The sequence below is a fragment of the Heteronotia binoei genome, chromosome 17, assembly GCF_032191835.1.
Source record: "Heteronotia binoei isolate CCM8104 ecotype False Entrance Well chromosome 17, APGP_CSIRO_Hbin_v1, whole genome shotgun sequence".
In the NCBI taxonomy this organism is placed as follows: Eukaryota; Metazoa; Chordata; class Lepidosauria; order Squamata; family Gekkonidae; genus Heteronotia; species Heteronotia binoei.
The window spans coordinates 51483437-51504011 of NC_083239.1; the positions used below are offsets into that span (position 1 = coordinate 51483437).

The 20575-nt window shown below is 45.5% G+C and overlaps 2 protein-coding genes and 1 non-coding gene across 3 annotated transcripts in view; 2 read left to right on the top strand and 1 right to left on the bottom strand.

Annotated features, from left to right (window-relative positions):
* The first annotated feature begins 3130 nt into the window (after positions 1 to 3130).
* LOC132586033 (homeobox protein six1b-like) lies at positions 3131 to 12060 on the top strand. Its single transcript, XM_060257952.1, has 3 exons — positions 3131 to 3518; positions 9830 to 9993; positions 11665 to 12060. Exons 1-3 carry the CDS (start codon positions 3135 to 3137, stop codon positions 11936 to 11938), a joined length of 822 nt encoding a protein of 273 aa, XP_060113935.1. The 5' UTR covers positions 3131 to 3134; the 3' UTR covers positions 11939 to 12060.
* Positions 12061 to 19102: 7042 nt separating this feature from the next.
* The window catches only part of MEIOSIN (meiosis initiator), a 33335-nt gene continuing 31862 nt past the window's right edge, over positions 19103 to 20575 (bottom strand). The window contains exon 13 of the mRNA XM_060257766.1: positions 19103 to 19477. Within this exon, the coding sequence (XP_060113749.1) occupies positions 19300 to 19477 (178 nt within the window). The 3' untranslated portion in view covers positions 19103 to 19299. The remainder of the gene's footprint in view (positions 19478 to 20575) is intronic.
* TRNAP-UGG (transfer RNA proline (anticodon UGG)) lies at positions 20362 to 20428 on the top strand. The gene has a single exon. It is a non-coding gene; the product is annotated as a tRNA-Pro (tRNA).

Here is a 20575-nt window from a genome sequence, read left to right on the forward strand (position 1 = left end):
CAGTTGCAAATAAAAATACAGAGAATATAACAATTTAAACATTGGAGATAAAATGAAACCAAGCTTACAGATGCGTTCATACATGGTCAGATTTAAATTTAAGGATGTCAGCCAAAACTTTTGCCACAGCCTCGCTAACCTTCCCCTCAGAATCGTTCAATAAATAATAGCAGGGTGGCAGAATAGACAAATTTGGGGAGAAAGAAAGCTTGCACCAATAAATACTCATAAATTCACTTCATATAATAATTTATACAGAATAATTCACATCTATTGCATCAAAAGTCAGAATTCATAAAGGTATTTTTACAGTAGCAACAAGGCTATAAATTAATAAGAACAGAACAAAGTGTTAGAAAGAATGCAGAAGTCCTTAATAGGCATATTCCAGATGGAGTAGATGTTCCAAACAGCCCTTTACATGGATAGCAGCATATTCTACACGTTTCAGTGTGATGACATCTTCATCCAGGAGGGAAAGGTTTGAACAGTCAACAGGCTCTCTCAATGAATTTTCTTTACAGTGTCTTGCAGTGGAGAAAAATCTCCACTGCAAGACATTTTTCTCATTTTCATTTATTGGTGTTTTTTTCGTGAATAATGGCACTGACAGTTTGTGACTCTATCACCGCACTGGAAACTCACCTTTTACATTACCTAGTGTTCTCACAACTGTTTTGCATCGTTGCTGCCCGAAGTATCTACATTTGTTTAGGTGAGATGAGTTCCGGCGCTGCTGGTGCAACGTTTTTCTCAAAACTAGTTTTGATCCGGTCATTTCTCTACCAGCGTTTCAAATTTGTATTGTAGAAGTTTTCATGCATTTTAAAAGACTCCTCCAAAAGCCACAAGATGCAGTAATTTGCATGAGAACTGACAGCACTTGAAATTTTTACATATCATTGCTTGCCTCATCTTGTAATTTAAATGTGTTTTGTTTTTGCAGCGCTGACACAATTTCCAAGCAATTGTATACATTTAACTAAGCACTGGTATTCCAGCTGCCCTCTGATCAGAGACCCCCCCCCCCCAAAAAAAATTGAAACGCTTTCAGCAAGAAATATTGAAGTTTGGCTACGCAAAATGAGCGCAGCAAATCCACAAATGTAAAAGGAAAATAATTAAAGTGGAACGGTGGTAGGTGATTTGAAGATTCTAAAACTCTGGCTCAAACTATGGGTTAAAACACCCATTGTTCCTTGTTTGTACTCTTGTCCGTGATTCTCCTTTGGATTGGATTGTAAGCAGATAGTCAGGGCTGACCTTGCCACTAGGCAAACTAGGCAATTGCCTGGGGCGCTGACCTTCTGGGGGCACCCAATTGGGCACTCCCCATCCGACGTTATCTGTGCGGGGAGGGCACCAGAAGTTAAGCCTTGCCTAGGGTGCCAGAGAGTCTAGGGCCAGCCCTACAGATAGTCTACCACTAAGCCACAGTCCTGTCTCTGCAGCAGTCTCCAAAGCCAAGGTGGGATTTATGGGGGGGGGGGGGAGTGTAAAAAAAGGCAGAAAGGAGAGTAAGGCAGGTACACATCTGCATAATCTATACAGGCTTCAGAACTGCTAAGCAGAATACTTACACATATGCCTCCCACTTCCTAGCCCACTTGAGCAAGCTGCAACAGAATGTCCTAGACAGGTGCCTCTTCTCTTCTCCCTTTGCCCTACCCTGCTTCCCCCCTGCCCATCAGCTCCTGAAAGCATAGCATCTCTCCCACTTCCCCTGTCTGTAAGGAATGCTGCTTTCTCCTGGCTGCCGTACAAGGCCCCCTTTTCATTTGCCTTGTGACAGCTTATTTGTCTTGTGAGTGGCTGCCAGCTTGGTGGGAAACATGATCTCCACATGGGAAGAGGTAAAGGGGCAAGGCGAGGCGGCAGCCGTTCTGGTTTGGGGGCTGATTAGTCACCTGGCGGGGCCAAGAACAAAAGGGAGATAAAACATTCTCTGTGCAAGATCAGCCACCCCTTGAAAGAGGCAAAAACATCCTGTTGCTCACAGGCTCTGGGATTTTAAGAACCAGCGACGATAGGAGGTTCTGTTTAAAGTCTGAAGAAATAACAGACTGAAAGAATAGATTTTTTAAAAAATACTATTTTGCTAACTGCTAGACCTTAAGTCTTGGAAAGTGCATGGCCAATGACTGGTGGGAAAGTCCGGATAAGGAGGAGGTGTTGATTTCGAGGTACAAAAGAGAGGACTAAGGTGCTGCAATACTGCAGTCCTAAGCTCTGCTCACGACCTGAGTTCAATCCTGGCAGAAGCTGGGTTCAGGTACCCGGCTTGAGGTTGACTCAGCCTTCCATCCTTCTGAGGTCAGTCAAATGAGTAACCAGCTTCCTGGGGGGAAAGTATCAATGACTGGGGAAGGCAATGGCAAAACACCCCGTAAAAAGTCTGCAGTGAAAACGTGAAAGCAATGTCACCCCACATTTGGAAACAACTGGTGCTTGCACAGGGGACTACCTTTACCAACATGCTGCATTCAAATGAAAAGCTGCAAAAGGCATAAAAGATTTGGATGGCAAACAGGCCAAGCTTGAGCAGACATGGGCAGGAAAGCAGGGCCTTTCTTCTTCTGCTTGTCTCCTCATGCCCTCTTCTGTAGGGGGCATCTCACATTTCCCTATTCAGTGGACCCCCTCGGCAGAAAAAGGTTTACCATCCAAGGGTGACGGCGATAAAAGTCTCCCTTTCTCACTCTCCTTGCAAAGTTGGCCAATGGCTGGCCACAGCTGCAGCTTGCGTGGGCTGGGCCTGTAATCGATACCCCCAGACATCTACTCGGGGCGACTGTCTCTAGAGCCAGAAGACCGGCAGGAATCCTGACGGCACAGAGAAGCAGAGAGGGGGGTGGGAAAAAGGGAATATGGCCACTCCAGAGAAAAACTTGTTAGACAGTGGGCTCGCTTCCCGCTCACCCTGTGCACTTCTGCCGTAGCAGGATTGGATAGATCACATTTTCTTTTCAAAAGAGGCAAAACTGCTCTCTACAGCAAACAAGTTTTGCATCAGAACTGGCATCGCTTTTCCCAGTGGGATGTTCTAAGAGGTGCGTCAAGTTTGTGGACCTTCCTAGGTTGGTTTTAGAAGTTGCACCACTTTCGGAGTTCCCGCAAAAGGAAGCCTGTCAGCCATGAATTTCGGTTTCACCCAGGAGCAAGTGGCCTGTGTGTGCGAAGTTCTGCAGCAAGGGGGCAACATTGAGCGGCTGGGACGTTTCCTCTGGTCACTGCCAGCCTGTGACCACCTGCATAAGAATGAGAGCGTCCTCAAGGCCAAAGCAGTGGTGGCCTTCCACCGGGGCAACTTCCGAGAGCTCTACAAGATCCTGGAGAGTTACCAGTTCTCGCCACACAACCATCCCAAGCTGCAGCAGTTGTGGCTCAAGGCCCACTATGTCGAAGCAGAGAAGCTGCGCGGGAGGCCACTGGGGGCCGTGGGAAAATATAGGGTGCGGCGCAAATTCCCCCTGCCTCGGACCATCTGGGATGGAGAGGAGACCAGCTACTGCTTCAAGGTAAGACTCTCCAGTGCGACGTTTCCCTCGAAGGGGTCTTGCAGATTTCTGGGGCGCAGGTGCAGAGACTTGGCAAGACTTTTGCCAAGTGGCCTGTGATTGACAGGCACAAAACCCTCCCGGTTGTTCCTGCAAACTTTCACAGCTCGGGTTTTGCAAATCAGAGCTTAAGTTGAGTGCTCTTCTTTTGGATGATGAGTCTCACCTAAACCCACTCAAACATTACTCTCCTTTGCCTTCTCTCCTCCTAGCATGCGTTCTTTTTCCAGTCAATTCAGAATAGTTCTGTTGAAACACTCTTTTTCTTTTCCATCATGGTCTTATGTGTCATACCTCTCTTTAAGCTTTCCACAATCACTCTCATTGCCTTCTGCGTGGACACCAAATCCCCCAGCAATGCATTTAATATTCTCTGCCTCCTTCTGTCTTCTCTCTTCTTTCCACAAACCTCTCTAATGCCCTATCCCTCATTCTCTGACTTGTAGCCTGTCTCCTTGCCCAACCACCAATGCCATGCTCTCCATTCTCCTCCCTGGCTGAAAAGAACCAAATACAGATGTTTTGACTTGCTTCTATTCACCTGATCATGCTTGTCCTGCTTTTCTCAGTCTCACCCTTGTCAACGCTTAAACTCTAAGCGCTTTGAGGGCAAATCTATCCTTTTGGGCTTCTCTTAGTCTTACGCTGTTGGACTAAGACAAGGGAAAACCCGCTCCACCACAAAGCTCACGTGGCCACTTGTAATTAACTCTGGGCCTAATGATCTCACAGGACTAGATTAAAAGTGGGGACAATGGACGTCTACCACCTGAGCTCCTTGGAAGAATGACAGAGTACAAATCTAGCAAAGTAATAAAATAAATACTAAAGTATCATGTAGGATTAATGATGATTTTTTTTTTTAAAAAAAAGCAGTATCTTGCATATCTTTTATACACCCTCCCTCTTCCCCCACAAAAAGTCTAAGCTACTTCTCTTTCTTCCTCTCTCCTAAGAAACTTTGTGCCTCCAAGAACAGTGTAGAGAGGCAGCAATAAGCTTCTGTTTCACACGGCCAGCCGTGGCCACAGCACGTAATTTTTAATTGCTACAACAATGTGAAGTCATTGTGTTTTTGCATCTTATGTTGCATTAAAATATTGGTATTTTTGTTTCTTCAAGTAGGCCAGACTGGGGAGAAACAGTATATAAATATCCAATAAATAAGGAAAAAATGTTATTCTCCCTGGATTTTGCCAGAAGTACCTTCTTGGTACGGTACTTTCTACCTCCAGCAATTATGCTGTTGCTATCTTGACCTTGCTTCCTGTTTATCAAACTAAGTCTCTGTCCCACCTTAACCCCTTTGTGTATGTGTGAAGTGCCGTCAAATCACTTTCGGCTTATGGCAACCCCATGAATTAATGACCTCTAAAATGCCGTATCCTTAACTGTCTGGCTCAGGTCTTGCAAAACAAAGGCCAGCCCTGGCTTCCTTTATTGAGTCAATGTCAATCCATCTCTCTGTCTTCCCTCTTTTCCTACTGCCTTCAACTTTTCCAAGTGTGATTTTCGCAGCCACTTTAGCCTTCCCTATTCTTATTTCGATCCCAGCGGAAGCTGGTTCAGGTAGCCAGCTCCAGGCTGACTCAGCCTTTCATCCTTCTGAGGTTGGTAAAATGCTGGGGGGAAAGTGTAGATGACTGGGGAAGGCAATGGCAAACCACCCCATAAAAAGTCTGCCGTGAAAACGTTGTGAAAGCAACGTCACCCCAGAGTCAGAAACGACTGGTGCTTGCACAGGGGACTACCTTTACCTTTTTACCTTTATTCTTATTCTAATCATATAACCTCTTAAGAGAACCTTGGCCACTTCTGCACTCTGGGAAGTTTCTCCTCCGGTAGGTTAGAACATCTAAGCACATGGGTAGATAAATTTTTTAAAGTTGTAAGATATAGATATAGATTTATTACCATATGTTACCAATAAAAATTGTTTTACTAAAAAAAAAAAAAAGAACATCTAAGCACATCCAATGGTTACAGCACTTAGGTACATATTCGGGGACTTAATTTAAGTAATACAGACATTAATAAAATTAATAACAGAACATCTACTTTTATTCTTAAAATTCTTTAAAGATTTTATTCTTTAAATGTTTAGGGCCTTTGCAAGGAGATAAGAAAGAGACTGCTTTGGGATAGGACTAAGAAATATAAAGGAAGGGAGAGGAAATATTAGGGTTTTCATTATTTATCCCCCTCTGGCAGGGTATTATTATTATTATTATTATTATTATTATTATTATTTCTGTATTGCCCATCTGGGTGATGTACAGCATTTGATAAAAATATCAGACCACAGGATAAAATGCTTAAACAATACTAAGACAACAAGTCTAAACAAATCAGGTGGCAGATTTCACAATTACTTCCCATTCTGGACTGGGGGAAAGAGGGGCAAGGCAAGTCTGGAGAGCAAGAAGAAGAGAGTGCCAGCCGCAATGGAAACCAGGGCTTTCTTTGAGCAGGAACGCACAGGAACCCAGTTTTGGCTGGCTTGGTGTCAGGGGGTGTGGCCTAATAGGCAAATGAGTTCTTGCTGGGATTTTTCTACGAAAAGAGCCCCATGTGAAACAACGGTGATGTCAGGGGGTGTGGCCTAATAGGCAAATGAGTTCCTGCTGGGCTTTTTCTACAAGAAAAGCCCTAATGGGAACTATGTAATATCTATAAGAGAAACAGGAATTTGTCATCTTTCCTCACTTCTGTTGAATTTCTTCCCAATATCTCTTGTTGAAGGGTGCAGCAGTGCAGTGAAGAGGAAAAGGGAAGGTGAGCTCCGTGAGCATCTTGCCCAAAGAAACCTGTTGCTTTTCTCCCCACAAAGGAGATCCCTCCTTTCTAGTTTCAAAATGGTCTTCCCTCCACCCTACCACCCTGTGTTCTCCAGTCTTACCCAGAGCACTCAGGCGGTGTTTCCTTCACCTCCCACCAATTACAGAAATCTAGCCAGGCCTTCAAGGTTCCTGAAACAAGACATACAATTTAAAGAATATGAATTTAAAAAGTCGAGCAGGATTCTGAAGAAGTGACATAGAAATATTCTAAAACAAATGAAAGCCAGAGATGATGGTTGTTTGGGAGCACGGCTGATAACAGAACACCGCCATTTGCCCTCTTCTGGCTACAACATCGTATAAACCAAACTAAAGATGGACTGAATTAAAAAAGATAATAATAAGTTCAGATGGATGGCCATGGGGATGGTATTGGCTGCAACAATTCAGAGAAGACATTGTGAGGAATAGCTTGCCCAAAATTATTAACTGCTTGCCAGAAATATCAACTGCAATGGCAGGCAAAAGAGGTCAATTCATTTTCAAAATCACAAGATGGGGGACCACAGGGAACTGCAAAGCCAAAGCTTAACTCCCTTGTCCTTGTTGTTGTTCAGTCGCACAGTCAAGTCCGACTCTTTGCGACCCCCTGGACCAAGTCACACCAGGCCCTCTTGTCTTCCACCATCCTCCGAAGTCTGCTCAAATTCGTCCTTGTTACATCAGTAATGCTGTCCAGCCATCTCACCTTTTGCCATCCCCTTCTTCTTTTGCCTTCTGTCTTTCCCAGCATCAGGGTCTTCTCCAGGGAGTGCTCCCTTCTCATTGGGTGGCCAAAGGATTTGAGCTTCAGCTTCCTTCCAGGGAACAGTCAGGGTTGATTTCCCTTAGGACTGACTGATTGGATCTTCTTGCAGTCCAAGGGACTCTCAAGAGTCTTCTCCAGCACCACAGCTCAAAAGCATCTCTTCTTCTGCTCTCAGCCTTCCTTATGGTCCAGCTCTCACAGCCATACATTACTACTGGGAATACCATCACTTTGACTATACAGACTTTTGTTGGCAGGATGATGTCTCTACTTCTTATTATACTGCCTAGGTTCGCCATAGCTGTCCTCCCAAGGAGCTCCCTTGTCCAGAAATATTTTAAACTCATAGGAGATTAAGCAGCCCAATCCCCCTCTTTTCTTTCCAACTGATACTAAACAGTTTTTTAACATTTCATGCTTCTTACAGGGCAACGGACATATTTCAATACTCATCAAGCTCCTCTGGAGCGTTAACGACTTTTTAAAATTTGCAGAATAGTTCCCGGCATATCTGCAGAGTCCACAGAATATCTGCAGAATCCCCAGAAAATCTTGTTGATCTCTAGGGTGCTGGTACTGGACTCAAATCTAGCCGTTCTACTGCAGACCAACACTATGAAACTTGTCTATGAATGATCACCATTTTACTATCCTCCTTCTGATAAGTTAGGAGTGATGCTAATTAAGAGTGCTGTATGCTAATGTTAATAACAGGTGGCCATGCTGCAGACAAATTTAGAAGAGTGTATAACGATCTGGTTCAGGGATCCCCAGCCTTTTGAGCCCGTGGGCACTTTTAGAATTCTAACACAATGCGATGGGAGCAACTGCAAAATGGATGCCGCAGGAGGTACAGCCAGTGGCAAAATGGCTGCACGTCACACAGGGAAGATTCCTGCACTGTAGCAGCAGCTGCTGCCCAAGAAACCTTTTTTAAAAACCCGAAAAGCCGATCAAATCTCAAATGACCAACCAGAAGCCTTGCTGGGCAAAAACCCTACCTGCCCAGTTTCTAAAAAACACTTGGCAGGCATCAAGAAAGGTGACAGTGAGCACCATGATGCCCACATAGTATTGCCAGCCTCCAGGTGGTAGCTGGAGATCTCCTGGGATTACAACTGATCTCCAAGCTACAGAGATCACTTCCCCAGGAGAAAATGGCCACTTTGGAATAGAGACTCAACTGCAGGGGTTTCGAACTCATTTGCTATGAGGGCTGGATCCTGACCTTGTCGGACCTGGCCATGTGTGTCATAAAATGTAATGCCAGGTCAGGGAGATATAAACTTTATAAAGAACACAGACAAACACACACACTCAGCCTAATCCACCTCACTGGCTTGCTGAGCCTCAGCCAACAGAAGAGAGAGGCTCAGCTCAGTAGCTCTGCTGTGCAATTGAGAGAGCCTGGCAAAGCTAGCTCTCCTTCCCCCACTTCCTCCCCAAGGGAGCAGCTTTGCTCTGTAGCTCCTGTGCTACAGAGAGAGCAAGCCTGGCAAAGCAAGTTGTGATGCAGAAGGAGGCAAGAGAGGGAGAAGGAAGCAGACAACAGTGAGTTGCTCGAGGGCCTGATAGGAGCCCTTTGGAGGCCTGATTTGGCCCCCGGGCTACATGTTTGACACCCCTGGTCTATGGCATTATACCCCCATTGAAGTTCCTCTCCTCCCCTAGCCTCACCCTCTTTTGGCCCCACCCCCAAAATCTCCTGGTGTTTCCCAACTTGAAGTTAGCAACCCTGTCCCCATGGGCACCACACTGGGAATTCCTAATCTAGCTGCACTAGCTGAAAAAGAATGGACAGGAAGGACAATATCTGTCACATTTTGATTCTTCCTCTTCTCTGAGGAAACATACATGGTCCTTCCTTCCTCTAATTCATCTTCACAATGTGTGGCAGGTTTGGTTGAGAGTGTGTAATTAATCCAAGGAGAATCAATGAGGGTTTTATAGGTGAGTCAATCAAAACTTAGGTCATCCTAGGATGACTCTAATCACTACACCTCCCTGTCTTTCTGAAACGGTACTGCTTGGAGCATCTTCCCCATAAGGAAAAAGTAAAGAGTTAGAGGCTTTAAGTTTAAATGTATAATACAGTGCAGGGGTGGCCAACGGTAGTTCTCCAGATGTTTTTTGCCTACAACTCCCATCAGCCCCAGCCAGCATGGCCAATGGCTGGGGCTGATGGGAGTTGTAGGCAAACATCTGGAGAGCTACCGTTGGCCACCTCTGGTGGGTTCAATGCATGAAGGAGTGAGGTAGCAGTTTATTAAGTACAGCATAGTAATGGCTGAACTCAGCATTGCTTAACTGGGCCAACTATATTCACTTCAAGGTTCCCGCGCTAGGATGCCATTGGATCATTCAAACTAGCAGGCAGCCTGTGATTGGAGCAGGGTAGCAGGGATTTTGATCCTACTGCCCGCCCTAAAGGCTCCAATGAGCCAGGCAGGAACACACTCACTAACACACAACATTAGTCCACACACATACACAACAAAATGGGAAAAAAGGACAATTACCATTGGCAATGATCAGAATTATGACATGTACATACATTCTACCTCCCAAGAATCAATCTTGAGTTCTGTTTTTTAAATGCATAGTTGTCCTGGTTCAGCCTACCCTCCATATCTGGTCTAATGCTTAGCTCAATGCCTTTCCTAATACCCTCTGTTTTCACACAGGAGAAATCCCGGAGTGTGTTACGGGAATGGTACATCCACAACCCCTACCCGTCCCCTCGTGAGAAGAGGGAGCTGGCTGAAGCCACTGGTCTGACCACCACCCAGGTCAGCAACTGGTTCAAGAACCGACGCCAGAGAGACCGTGCCGCTGAGACCAAAGAGAGGTGAGGTGACCACCCAACCAACACAGTGTTGAAATGCATTCTTCTACAAGAGCTAGACCGATTTCCCACTCACCTTACGTCACTCTCACATTCCTATTCTCAGCGGGGCTTCCTTCCAATTTCACACTATCTGCCCCGGGGCTGCAAGTAATGTCGGCGGTTTTGTGCTGCAAACAGAAACTGGATTTTAGAGGTTTCTGTTTGCCACACGAAAACGCCGACGTTACTTGCAGCCCTGGGGCAGATAGTGTGAAATCAGAAGGAAGCCCCACTAAGAAGAGGAATGCAAGAGTGATATAAGGTGAGTGGGAAATCGGTCCTAGACTTTTCCACTAGAAAACTCCGAGAAAGGAAGGACATTTTCTGTAGCAGCAAAGCGCTCTGGTTCAACATTTTCTCTTCTCTGCCAGCATTACTTGGGACTGAAGGGGTGAAAAATAACCTGATACTCTTGAGGCACAGGCCAGGAAAAACGATCAGGGTGAGCCAGAAGACCAACAGTCTTAGGCTCAAGGTATAGGTCAGGGGTCCCCAGCCTTTTTGACCCTGTGGACACATTTGGAATTCTGACGTGGCATGGTGGTTATGGCAAAAATGGCTGCCATGGGAAGCAGGGCCAGCCACAAAACGATTGCCATGGCTTCACTCCAGTAACACAGTGCAGATCCTTGTGCTGTGGTGGCAGCTGCTGCCAAAGAAACATTTAAAAAAATCTACACAGCCAATCAAACCTCCAATAGTCAATCCAAAGCCTTGCTGGAAAAAAGCCCTATATGGCTGCTTCTTTAGCAAGCCCTCCTAGAAAGGAATGCGCTTGTTCCAGTGTTAGAGAGAGAGAGAGTGTGTGTGTGAAAGAAGTAGAACATCTACTGAGTTTTTATTCTTTAAATATTTAGGGCCTTTGAATGGTGACAAGGAAGAAACTGCTTCGAGACTATTATTTCCTCAAGAAACATTAAAAGGGAGAGAAAACATTCAAGTTTTTGCTATTTGCTCCTGTCTAGCTGAACTTTTGGTGCCTCTGAAAGCCATATAAGAAGCAGAAATTTGTCATTTTTCCTACTCATCTGCCCAATATTGCTTGTTGAAAGCCACAAAAATAGTAGAAAATGGGGGCAGGGGGAGATTGCAAAAGACAGTGAGGGAGAAAGACAGGCATGCACAGTTTTAAAAAGAGAGTCTGTCTCACTCCCTAGCTAAAGGCAAGTCCCAAGTCTGAAACAAATGAAGCCCACTAGCCTGATGCTTTTGCTGGCGCAGAGTGGTAAAGCTGCAGTACTGCAGTCTGAACTCTCTGCTCACGACCTGAGTTCGATCCCAGCAGAAGCTGGTTTCAGGTAGCCAGCTCAGGTTGACTCAGCCTTCCATCCTTCCAAGGTCGGTAAAATGAGTATCCAGCTTGCTGGGGGGAAAGCGTAGATGACTGGGGAGGGCAATGGCAAACCACCCTGTAAAAAGTCTGCCGTGAAAACGTTGTGAAAGCAACATCACCCCAGAGTTGGAAACGACTGGTGCTTGCACAGGGGACTACCTTTACCTTTTTAAAAATATCCCGCTAAAGAGAAAGCTGAACTCCCCAAGAACCCCATTGTCTTTGTGACACCCTAGCAGGATGCCTTCTTTATCCCAGCACTTGGGGGCAGTATTGTCTTCTTCTTCTTCTTCCTGCAGGGAGAATGGTGAGGGTGGTGCTCTGAAGGAAGGAAGGGGCCTGCCTCGAGACAGACACGTTATTCCCAGCTCAGATGACGAGAGCTCTCCCCTTGATAGCCCTGCAGCTCAAGCAACCAGCCCATCATTGCTGTACTCCGGCTTGCCTCTCTCCACTCAGCCAGGAAACTCCACTCATGGGGTTCAGAGGATGGATTTCCTGCAACATCATCAACCACTCCACAACAGCCTGCTAGGGCCCCTTACTTCTACTCTGGTAGATCTTGGGTCCTGAAAGAAAATAGCGGAGCACATCCCTTCCCTAGTGGATTGCTCCATTTTACCCTAAATCTTCCTGTACTTCTGGCTACTCTTTTACTCAAAAGCACTCCTCTGTTACAAATTTCTGTTCCTGACTTCTTATGTAGGATGAGGACACCCTCCAAAATTCAGGTACAAAACTGGTACTAGGATTCTAAAAACACTCTATAAAAGCAAAACTCTTAGGGATACGGAGAACAGCATGCTTTCTGACACACAACCAGGAGAGGGACGGAGATGGTCAGCATGTGGTGGAACTTCTTCCCACATCACGATCTGCAATGCTGTAGCCTGCAAAAACTTGCTGCCTCTATGCTCTATGGACCAATCTAGCTAACAAGCCCCATTCTGCCTAAACAGTTTACTGTTTACCTGCAACTGCCTAAAGGGCAGAATAGGGACAAAATAAGGCCAGTCCCATCACGCTAGAACCACACAAAAGGGAAGTAGTTACCAGCGATGTTAAAGAAAACCGTATGATCCCAAGTTTGTAGAATGAGCCTGCATTCATGGCAAGTCTGTACTTAAAACTGGAAAGTGCAGGAGCAGCCAATTAAGAAGGTTACTTACTGGACAGCTGAACAGATGCAAACATCTGCTCTCTGGGAGTGAGGACAGAAGCAGTTAAAGTGCCTTGCAAAGGTGCCAAGAACCCTGATGATGACTTTAATGATGTGAAATTTGTAGCGCTTAGAATGGAAGCAGCAGGGAGGAACCGGGTCATGGTGGTGGGAAAAGTGAGTAGCTTCAGTTTACTGTTTACCTGCAACTATTCTAGCAGACAAACGTTATGGGATGGAGGAAGTGTTGGAAATATGTATCTGTTTTGTATGCCCTCTGCAATGTTCTAAAGTTCCCGTCATTATAGGGTTAACACTGTGCCTGATTCCCTATTGTCTGTATGACCCGGGAAGAAGATTGACTGCTGTCAATCAAAGTCTAGAAGCGGGAAAACCTGTTTTGTCTGTTTGGTCAGTTAGTCAGGTGACTTCCTTTGTTCAGGCAGAGAGGTCAAGAAGGAGGAGGAAGTGGTCTTCCATTAAGCACATGATCTTCTAGTGTAAGCATGTAGTTCTACCGTGTTTGTCGTTTCACCTCCCAGTACCCTTTCCCTGTAGAAATGAATATGTTTTTGCTCTTTCATGCTAAATGCCTCTCAATGATTATTTAATCCAGTGATCCATCGCACTGTTTGACATAAAGAAATAGAATTTCAAACAGATTTCCCTAACAGGAAGCACCTCGTGTAGGGAGATTTATCAAGAAGATATCACTGCATTTGGGTGATGAACCAGGAACATACATCTGGAAGAGAGTGGGATGAGCCATTTGTGGACACAGCAGCTCTTTGTGGTTGCTTGCTTCCACTAGGCCCTCTTATTCTAAGCCTCCGCCAAAACTACTCTGTTATTGCCAATTTTCTAATAAAGGAAAAACTACACAGCGTCTCTTTCGAGATCTGATGAGATCCAGCTAGCCAGTTCAAGGCAAAAGATGAACAGAGGAGCTTTGCCACTGCCTCTCTCTGCATAACAGCCATGGACCTCCTTGGTGGTCTCCCATCCAAGAACCAATCATGACTGACCCTGCTTAGCTTCCAAACTAAGCGTGGGCCATTCAGATCAGGGCTGTATTTTGCTTAGAGCAGATTGATTAATTAATTTAGTAGGCTTATATTCCGCATTTTCCCGTAAACGGGCTCAAGGCGGATCACAACATATAATAATAACAATAAAAAACCTACATATTAAAGTTAAAACACCATATTAAAATTAAGCAGTAAAAACAATAAATAAAGCGCGCCACTGGCAGAAGGGCACAGCGTATCAGTAACCAGTTGTAGGCCCACCTTGAACGATGGTAATAACAATAAGACAGCACTGTAATAAAGCACGATGTCACCACAAGGGAGGCCAAATGATGGAATAATAGGACACCCACTGCCTCAACCATAGGCCCGGCGGAATTAACAATACTTAGGTCATCTAGCACCAATAACAGAACCTTTCTGGGCTGAACTATATGTGGCAAAGGGAGATCTATGAACTGCTTTAAGTCTCCATAGGTGTCAGTAGTTTTTTGCTTTCCTATCAAAGCTTACGGCAGCCTAGAATAGGATATGATTTTTAATCAGGGAAACAACACAACGGGAAAAGCTAACGCCTCACTATCATCATATCGAGCTCCCACATCTTTCATCATGGGCATGTTACGTGTCTGGAATTCTCTGGAGAGAAGTTCTGCATCACCTGTCGCTTGGCCCTTCACAACTGTGGTTAGAACGTATGAACATAAGAAAAGCCATGTTGGATCAGGACAATAGTCCATCCAGCCCAACACTCTGTGTCACATAAGAACATAAGAGAAGCCATGTTGGATCAGGCCAGTGGCCCCATCCAGTCCAACACTCTGTGTCACATAAGAACATAAGAGAAGCCATGTTGGATCAGGCCAGTGGCCCCATCCAGTCCAACACTCTGTGTCACATAAGAACATAAGAGAAGCCATGTTGGATCAGGCCAGTGGCCCCATCCAGTCCAACACTGTGTCACATAAGAACATAAGAGAAGCCCTGTTGGATCAGGCCAATGGCCCATCCAGTCCAATACTCTGTACATAAGAGAAGCCATGCTGGATTAGGCCAATGGTCCATCCAGCCCAACACTCTGTGTCACATAAGAACAGAAGAGAAGCCATGTTGGATCAGGCCAGTGGCCCCATCCAGTCCAACACTCTGTGTCACATAAGAGAAGCCCTGTTGGATAAGGCCAATGGCCCATCCAGTCCAATACTCTGTACATAAGAGAAGCCATGCTGGATCAGGCCAATGGCCCATCCAGTCCAACACTCTGTGTCACACATAAGAACAGAAGAGAAGCCATGTTGGATCAGGCCAGTCACCCCATCCAGTCCAACACTCTGTGTCACAGAAGAACATAAGAGAAGCCCTGTTGAATCAGGCCAATGGCCTCTCCAGTCCAACACTCTGTGTCACACATAAGAACAGAAGAGAAGCCATGTTGGATCAGGCCAATGGCCCATCCAGTCCAACACTCTGTGTCACATAAGAACATAAGAGAAGCCATGTTGGATTAGGCCAATGGCCCATCCAGTCCAACACTCTGTGTCACATAAGAACATAAGAGAAGCCCTGTTGAATCAGGCCAATGGCCTCTCCAATCCAACACTCTGTGTCACACATAAGAACAGAAGAGAAGCCATGTTGGATCAGGCCAATGGCCCATCCAGTCCAACACTCTGTGTCACATAAGAACATAAGAGAAGCCATGTTGGATCAGGCCAATGGCCCATCCAGTGCAACATTCTGTGTCACACAGTGGCCAAAAAACCACTGTGTGACACAAGTGCCATCAGGATGTCCACCAGTGGGGTCAGGACACTAGAAGCCCTCCCACAGTGCCTCCCCCCTCAAGCACCAAGAATACAAAGCATCACTGCCCCAGACAGAGAATTCCAACAATACACTGTGACTAATAGCCACTCATGGACCTCTGCTCCATATGTTTATCCAATCCTCTATTGAAGCTGGCTATGCTTGTAGCCACAGCCACCTCCTGCGGCAGTGAATTCCATGTGTTAATCACCCTTTGTGGGAAGGACTTCCTTTTATCCGTTCTAACCCAACTGCACAGCAATTTCATTGAATGCCCACGAGTTCTCATATTGTGAGAAAGGGAGAAAAGTACTTCTTTCTCTACCTTCTCTATCCCGTGCATAATCTTGTAAACCTCTATCATGTCACCCCTCAGTCGACATTTCTCCAAGCTAAAGAGACCCAAGCGTTTTAACCTTTCTTCATAGGGGTGACATAGGGTTGCCAAGTCCAATTCAAGAAATATCTGGGGACTTTGGGGGTGGAGCCAGGAAACTTTGGGGGTGGAGCCAGGAGACATTAGGGGTGGAGCCAAGATGAAGGCTGTGACAAGCATCATTGAGCTCCAAAGGGAGTGCTGGCCATCACATTTAAAGGGACGGTACACCTTTTCAATTCCTTCCTTCCATAGGAAATCATGAAGTATAGGGGCACCTTCTTTTGGGGCTCATAGAATTGGACCCCCAGGTCCAATCTTTTTGAAACTTGGGGGGTATTTTGGGGAGAGGCAGTAGATGTTATATGGAAAATTTGGTACCTCTACCCCAAAAAACAGCCCCCCCCCAGAGCCCCAGATACCCGCGGATCAATTCTCCATGATTTTCTATGGGAATAAATCTCCATAGGGAATAACAGAGTTCCCAGCAGACATTTCCCTCCCCTCCCCCCGCTTTCTGATGACCCTGAAGCGGGGGGAGGGCCTCCAAACCGGGGGATCCCCTGCCCCCACCTGGGGATTGGCAACCCTAGGGTGACATGATAGGTTGACTTCAAAGACTAGCATCAAGGCTTAATCTTGCATGGAAATCACCCCATTCTACCAAGTGCCTTCGGGGAGGGCCTATGGCTCAATGGATGAATGCCTGCTTTGCATGCAAAAGTTACAGGTTCAATTCCTGGCATCCCCAGGTAAAGGAATTCATGGCAAAGACTTCTGCTGTGAGATTCTAGAGACTTACTACCAACCCAAGTAGACAATACTGAGGAACAGGCCTTTTTTTGAGCTTGAACTCAGTTCTGACTGGCTAGCTGTCAGGGGGTGTGGCCTAATATGCAAATGAGTTCCTGCTGGGCTTTTTCTACAAAAAAAAAAGCCCTGCTGAGGAATATGAACCAATAGAGAGAGGAATTGGGAGTTCTGTGTTTGGAACTGAGCAATTAAAAAAAACATTTAAGAAGCATAAGAGTCCCAATCTGGATCACATCTGTAGTACAAAGGCAGCAGGGGGGGGGGGCGCTTTAAGCTTTCTCCTTTCCTCCCTGTGCCTTTTTACCTACCTCAAACAGCTCATGGTCGATACGATGGTTACCCTTCTGGATCCAATAGCCAGTATGGTGTAGTGGTTAAGTGAGTGGACTCTTATCTGGGAGAACCAGGTTTGATTCCCCACTCCTCCACTTGCAGCTGCTGGAATGGCCTTGGGTCAGCCGTAGCTCTGGCAGAGGTTGTCCTTGAAAGGGCAGCTGCTGTGAGAGCCCTCTCAGCCCCACCCACCTCACAGGTTGTCTGTTGCAGGGGGAGGAGATACAGGAGATTGTGAGCCGCTCTGAGTAACTGATTCAGAGAGAAGGGCAGGGTATAAATCTGCAATTCTTCTTCAATTCTTCTCTTAACTAAGTTTAGCTCAGCTAGGCAAAGAGCAGCTCTCTGGGGTCATTTCTGGTGGGGGGAAATAGTGTGGGGAGGACAGAAGGCCAAAATATCACCCTCCGCCCACACCACACACACACAGCATCTGAACCAGCTCCTGCACAGCTTTAAAAGGAGTTTAAAAAACAAATTCTGGAAGCTCCATCACAGAACTGCCACAGTAGGCTTTCAGTGTAAATGAAAGTTAAGAAAACATACACCTATGGGCTAAATAACACTGTTAAGTCAATTTAAAAATAAATATTACAAATATACAAAAAGACATGTGTATTCATTTCACAATAGATTCAAAACAGATATTGGCTCTTACAAGAATCATGGTTTGAGTTGCCTAAGCTCAGTGGCTTGGAAAAAGACAGATGGTTGCTCTCTGGCACCAACAAGTAATTGATACAGGGGTTGACACTTTTTATTCTGGGCTAATCAAAGCATATTATGGGAGGAGCTCAAACCTCCGCCAGCAACTGGCCGCACTTTCTTAGGGAAGCCTGCCTCATGCTTCAGAGTGTTAGAATATATCTTAAAAGTACCAAGGGCAGAAGAGATACAGATGCAACAAAACCGTTAAGTTAATTTTAAAGCTAGATTTTATTCTACAAATAAATAGAGACAAGGAATAAAACTACTAATAAATATATAAATACATAAATACAACCGTGGAAGAAACCCCAATCAAGTCTTTAACAGAATTTCAAATGTCTGCTGATTATGAACACAAGTTGAGAGGCAATTTAAGATAAGAAAGGTTGACTGAGAATAGCTTCCTCAGTCAAAAGTCATACAGAATGCCCCTGGACCAGGTACAGTCCTCACATTCTACCCTAGTGTGAATTGTTCACCCTTGTCAAGCTACGTCAAGTGAATCTTCAAAGCCAGGTTCTGCCTCCTGACTCCACTTGAACCATTGGCCAAATCAACAAGACTTCTATAGACATGTTCACATATCATTGTCAGTAGAGGTGCAAAGTATTCAGAGAAAACCTATCCCTACTGATTTCATCCAGGCAAAGCAGAGAAAAACATCAAAAGCAACCTGTTCACCCTTGTCAAGCTACGTCAAGTGAATCTTCAAAGCCAGGTTCTGCCTCCTGACTCCACTTGAACCATTGGCCAAATCAACAAGACTTCTATAGACATGTTCACATATCATTGTCAGTAGAGGTGCAAAGTATTCAGAGAAAACCTATCCCTACTGATTTCATCCAGGCAAAGCAGAGAAAAACATCAAAAGCAACCTGCTACCAAACAAGACGACCATTTTGCCCTGCAGCAAGAGTCCACATGGACTTCAGAAACTACATTTCAAACCACATCGAAGCCACCTGTGGAAAAAAGGGGCCAATAACGAAGCCAACTGGGCCGTGTATGCTTATTTAAAAACTACTCCCCGAACTGGGGAAGGAGAGCTAAAAGTTTGGTCAATAAATAGGCTTATAGAATATTTTTTAAAAAACAGATGCCCAGTTTTCCGCCTCCATTAAATGCCTGTTCCCCAGTTATTTCACACAGTGCAGCGCCACACCAATCCCATGCAATGCAAACACTCAAGCTTGCATGCTCTCAAACAGCCCACCACATTCACATTGGTCAGATTTAACAGAACTTCCTTCCAGCTTGACACAGACACCACTAGAGGCCTACTTTTGGGTCACAGGAGCTGTGAAGAACATAAAGCATTTACTGCTCAACCTGGAAGGTAGCTGTAATTTTCCTTGTCCAAAAGGAACAGGAGCCTTTGATAAGCCTGAGTGGAGCAGCTAATGACACACTAGCAGGGGAAGGGGAGATGATTTGTAATCAGCGAACAGGATCAGTGATATGGGAGGGTCCATGCATTACTGGTGACATCAAAATGTGACCCACCCACTCACCCACACATATCACTGAACAATGCCCCAGCCTATGGGAGGGGGGGTTCCCTCTCACCTGGTGCACTGCTGTAAAGTGGAAAGGTGAACATTAAAGCTGACAACTCATCAAGTAGAAACTCAAAAACGATCATGAATAGACAGGAGTGAGGAGCCATCATTCTGGCGGATGGATACGCCATTACCGTTAGCGGTTGGATGAGTCAGGGAATGAGCTCAAGCAAAGAGAGGTCCCCGAAGTTCTGGCTGCTGGGGAGGGATTTCTCAGCCAGCAGCAAATGAAAAGGTTTAGGCGGTTCCAGGTCTTCTTCCTCTTCCTCGCTGGAGAAGTCGTCCCTCACGATGCGATTGTTCAGGCGGCTGAATCGCCGGGCTTTCATGCTGAAAAGGGGGGGAAAAGAGACAAAACCTATGTGGCAAAGGTTATCGCTGAATGAGTTGTTTCCTGATGACATGACAGCAGAGTTTTAATAGAAAACCTGCAAGATTCACAACCCAGCCTACCATTCGAGAGTTGACACTATTAATTAACTATTAACTATTATATTAACAAAGATAATGGGAATTACCTTGCAGGGAAGACCACATGTTAAGTTTAACATCTTCCCATGAGCACACGTGAACAAACAAAAGTGCCTTGTACTGAGTTAAACCATTCGTCTGTTTAGCTTAGCATTGTCCAAGGGTGTCAAACATGCAGTTCAGCGGCCAAATCAGGCCCCTGGAGGGCTCCTATCAGGCCCCTGAGCAACTGGATTTTGTCTGCTTCCTTCTCCCTATATCTTGCTTCCTTCTGCGTAACAGCTTGCTTTGCAAGGCTTGCTCAATTGCACAGGTGCTACAGAGCAAAACCTCTATTTTCTCCATTGGCTAAGGCTCCTTCCCCTCCTGGTCCTCTGTGGAAGGAAGGAGCCAGAGCTTCCTTTGTCCACTTCCCTGGATCCCATGGGAGAAATACAAAGAAAGCATCTTTAAGACCAATAAGTGCAAACGTTTTCAGCATGTTTTAATTTTTTTTAAAAATTATATTTGTGTTTGCCTGTGTTCTTTATAAAATGTATATCTCTGCTACCTAATCTTAAATAGGTACACACATGGCCCGGCCCAACATGGCTCGGCCCAACCCGACATGACCCAGCCCAACAAGGTCCTATTGATGTCAGATTCGGCCCTCATAACAAATGAATTCAACACCCCTGGTCTACTCTGATTGATGGCTCTAGATCCTGGAGAAACAAAGATCTTCCACCATCATGGGGAGGGACGGTGGCTCAGTGGTAGAGCATCTGCTTTGGAAGCAGAAGGTCCCAGGTTCAATCCCCGGCATCTCCAAAAAAGGGTCCAGGCAAATAGGTGTGAAAAACCTCAGCTTGAGACCCCGGAGAGCCGCTGCCAGTCTGAGTAGACAATACTGACTTTGATGGACCAAAGGTCTGATTCAGTATAAGGCAGCTTCATATGTTCATATGTTCATCTGCT

What these genes read in the sequence shown, in the direction of transcription:
- LOC132586033 (XM_060257952.1), top strand. Translation starts at nt 3,135, where the DNA reads ATGAATTTCGGTTTCACCCAGGAGCAAGTGGCCTGTGTGTGCGAAGTT. An exon ending in AGACCAGCTACTGCTTCAAG is followed by an intron (nt 3,519 to 9,829) that starts GTAAGACTCTCC and finishes GTTTTCACACAG; the next exon opens with GAGAAATCCCGGAGTGTGTT. An exon ending in GCCGCTGAGACCAAAGAGAG is followed by an intron (nt 9,994 to 11,664) that starts GTGAGGTGACCA and finishes TTCTTCCTGCAG; the next exon opens with GGAGAATGGTGAGGGTGGTG.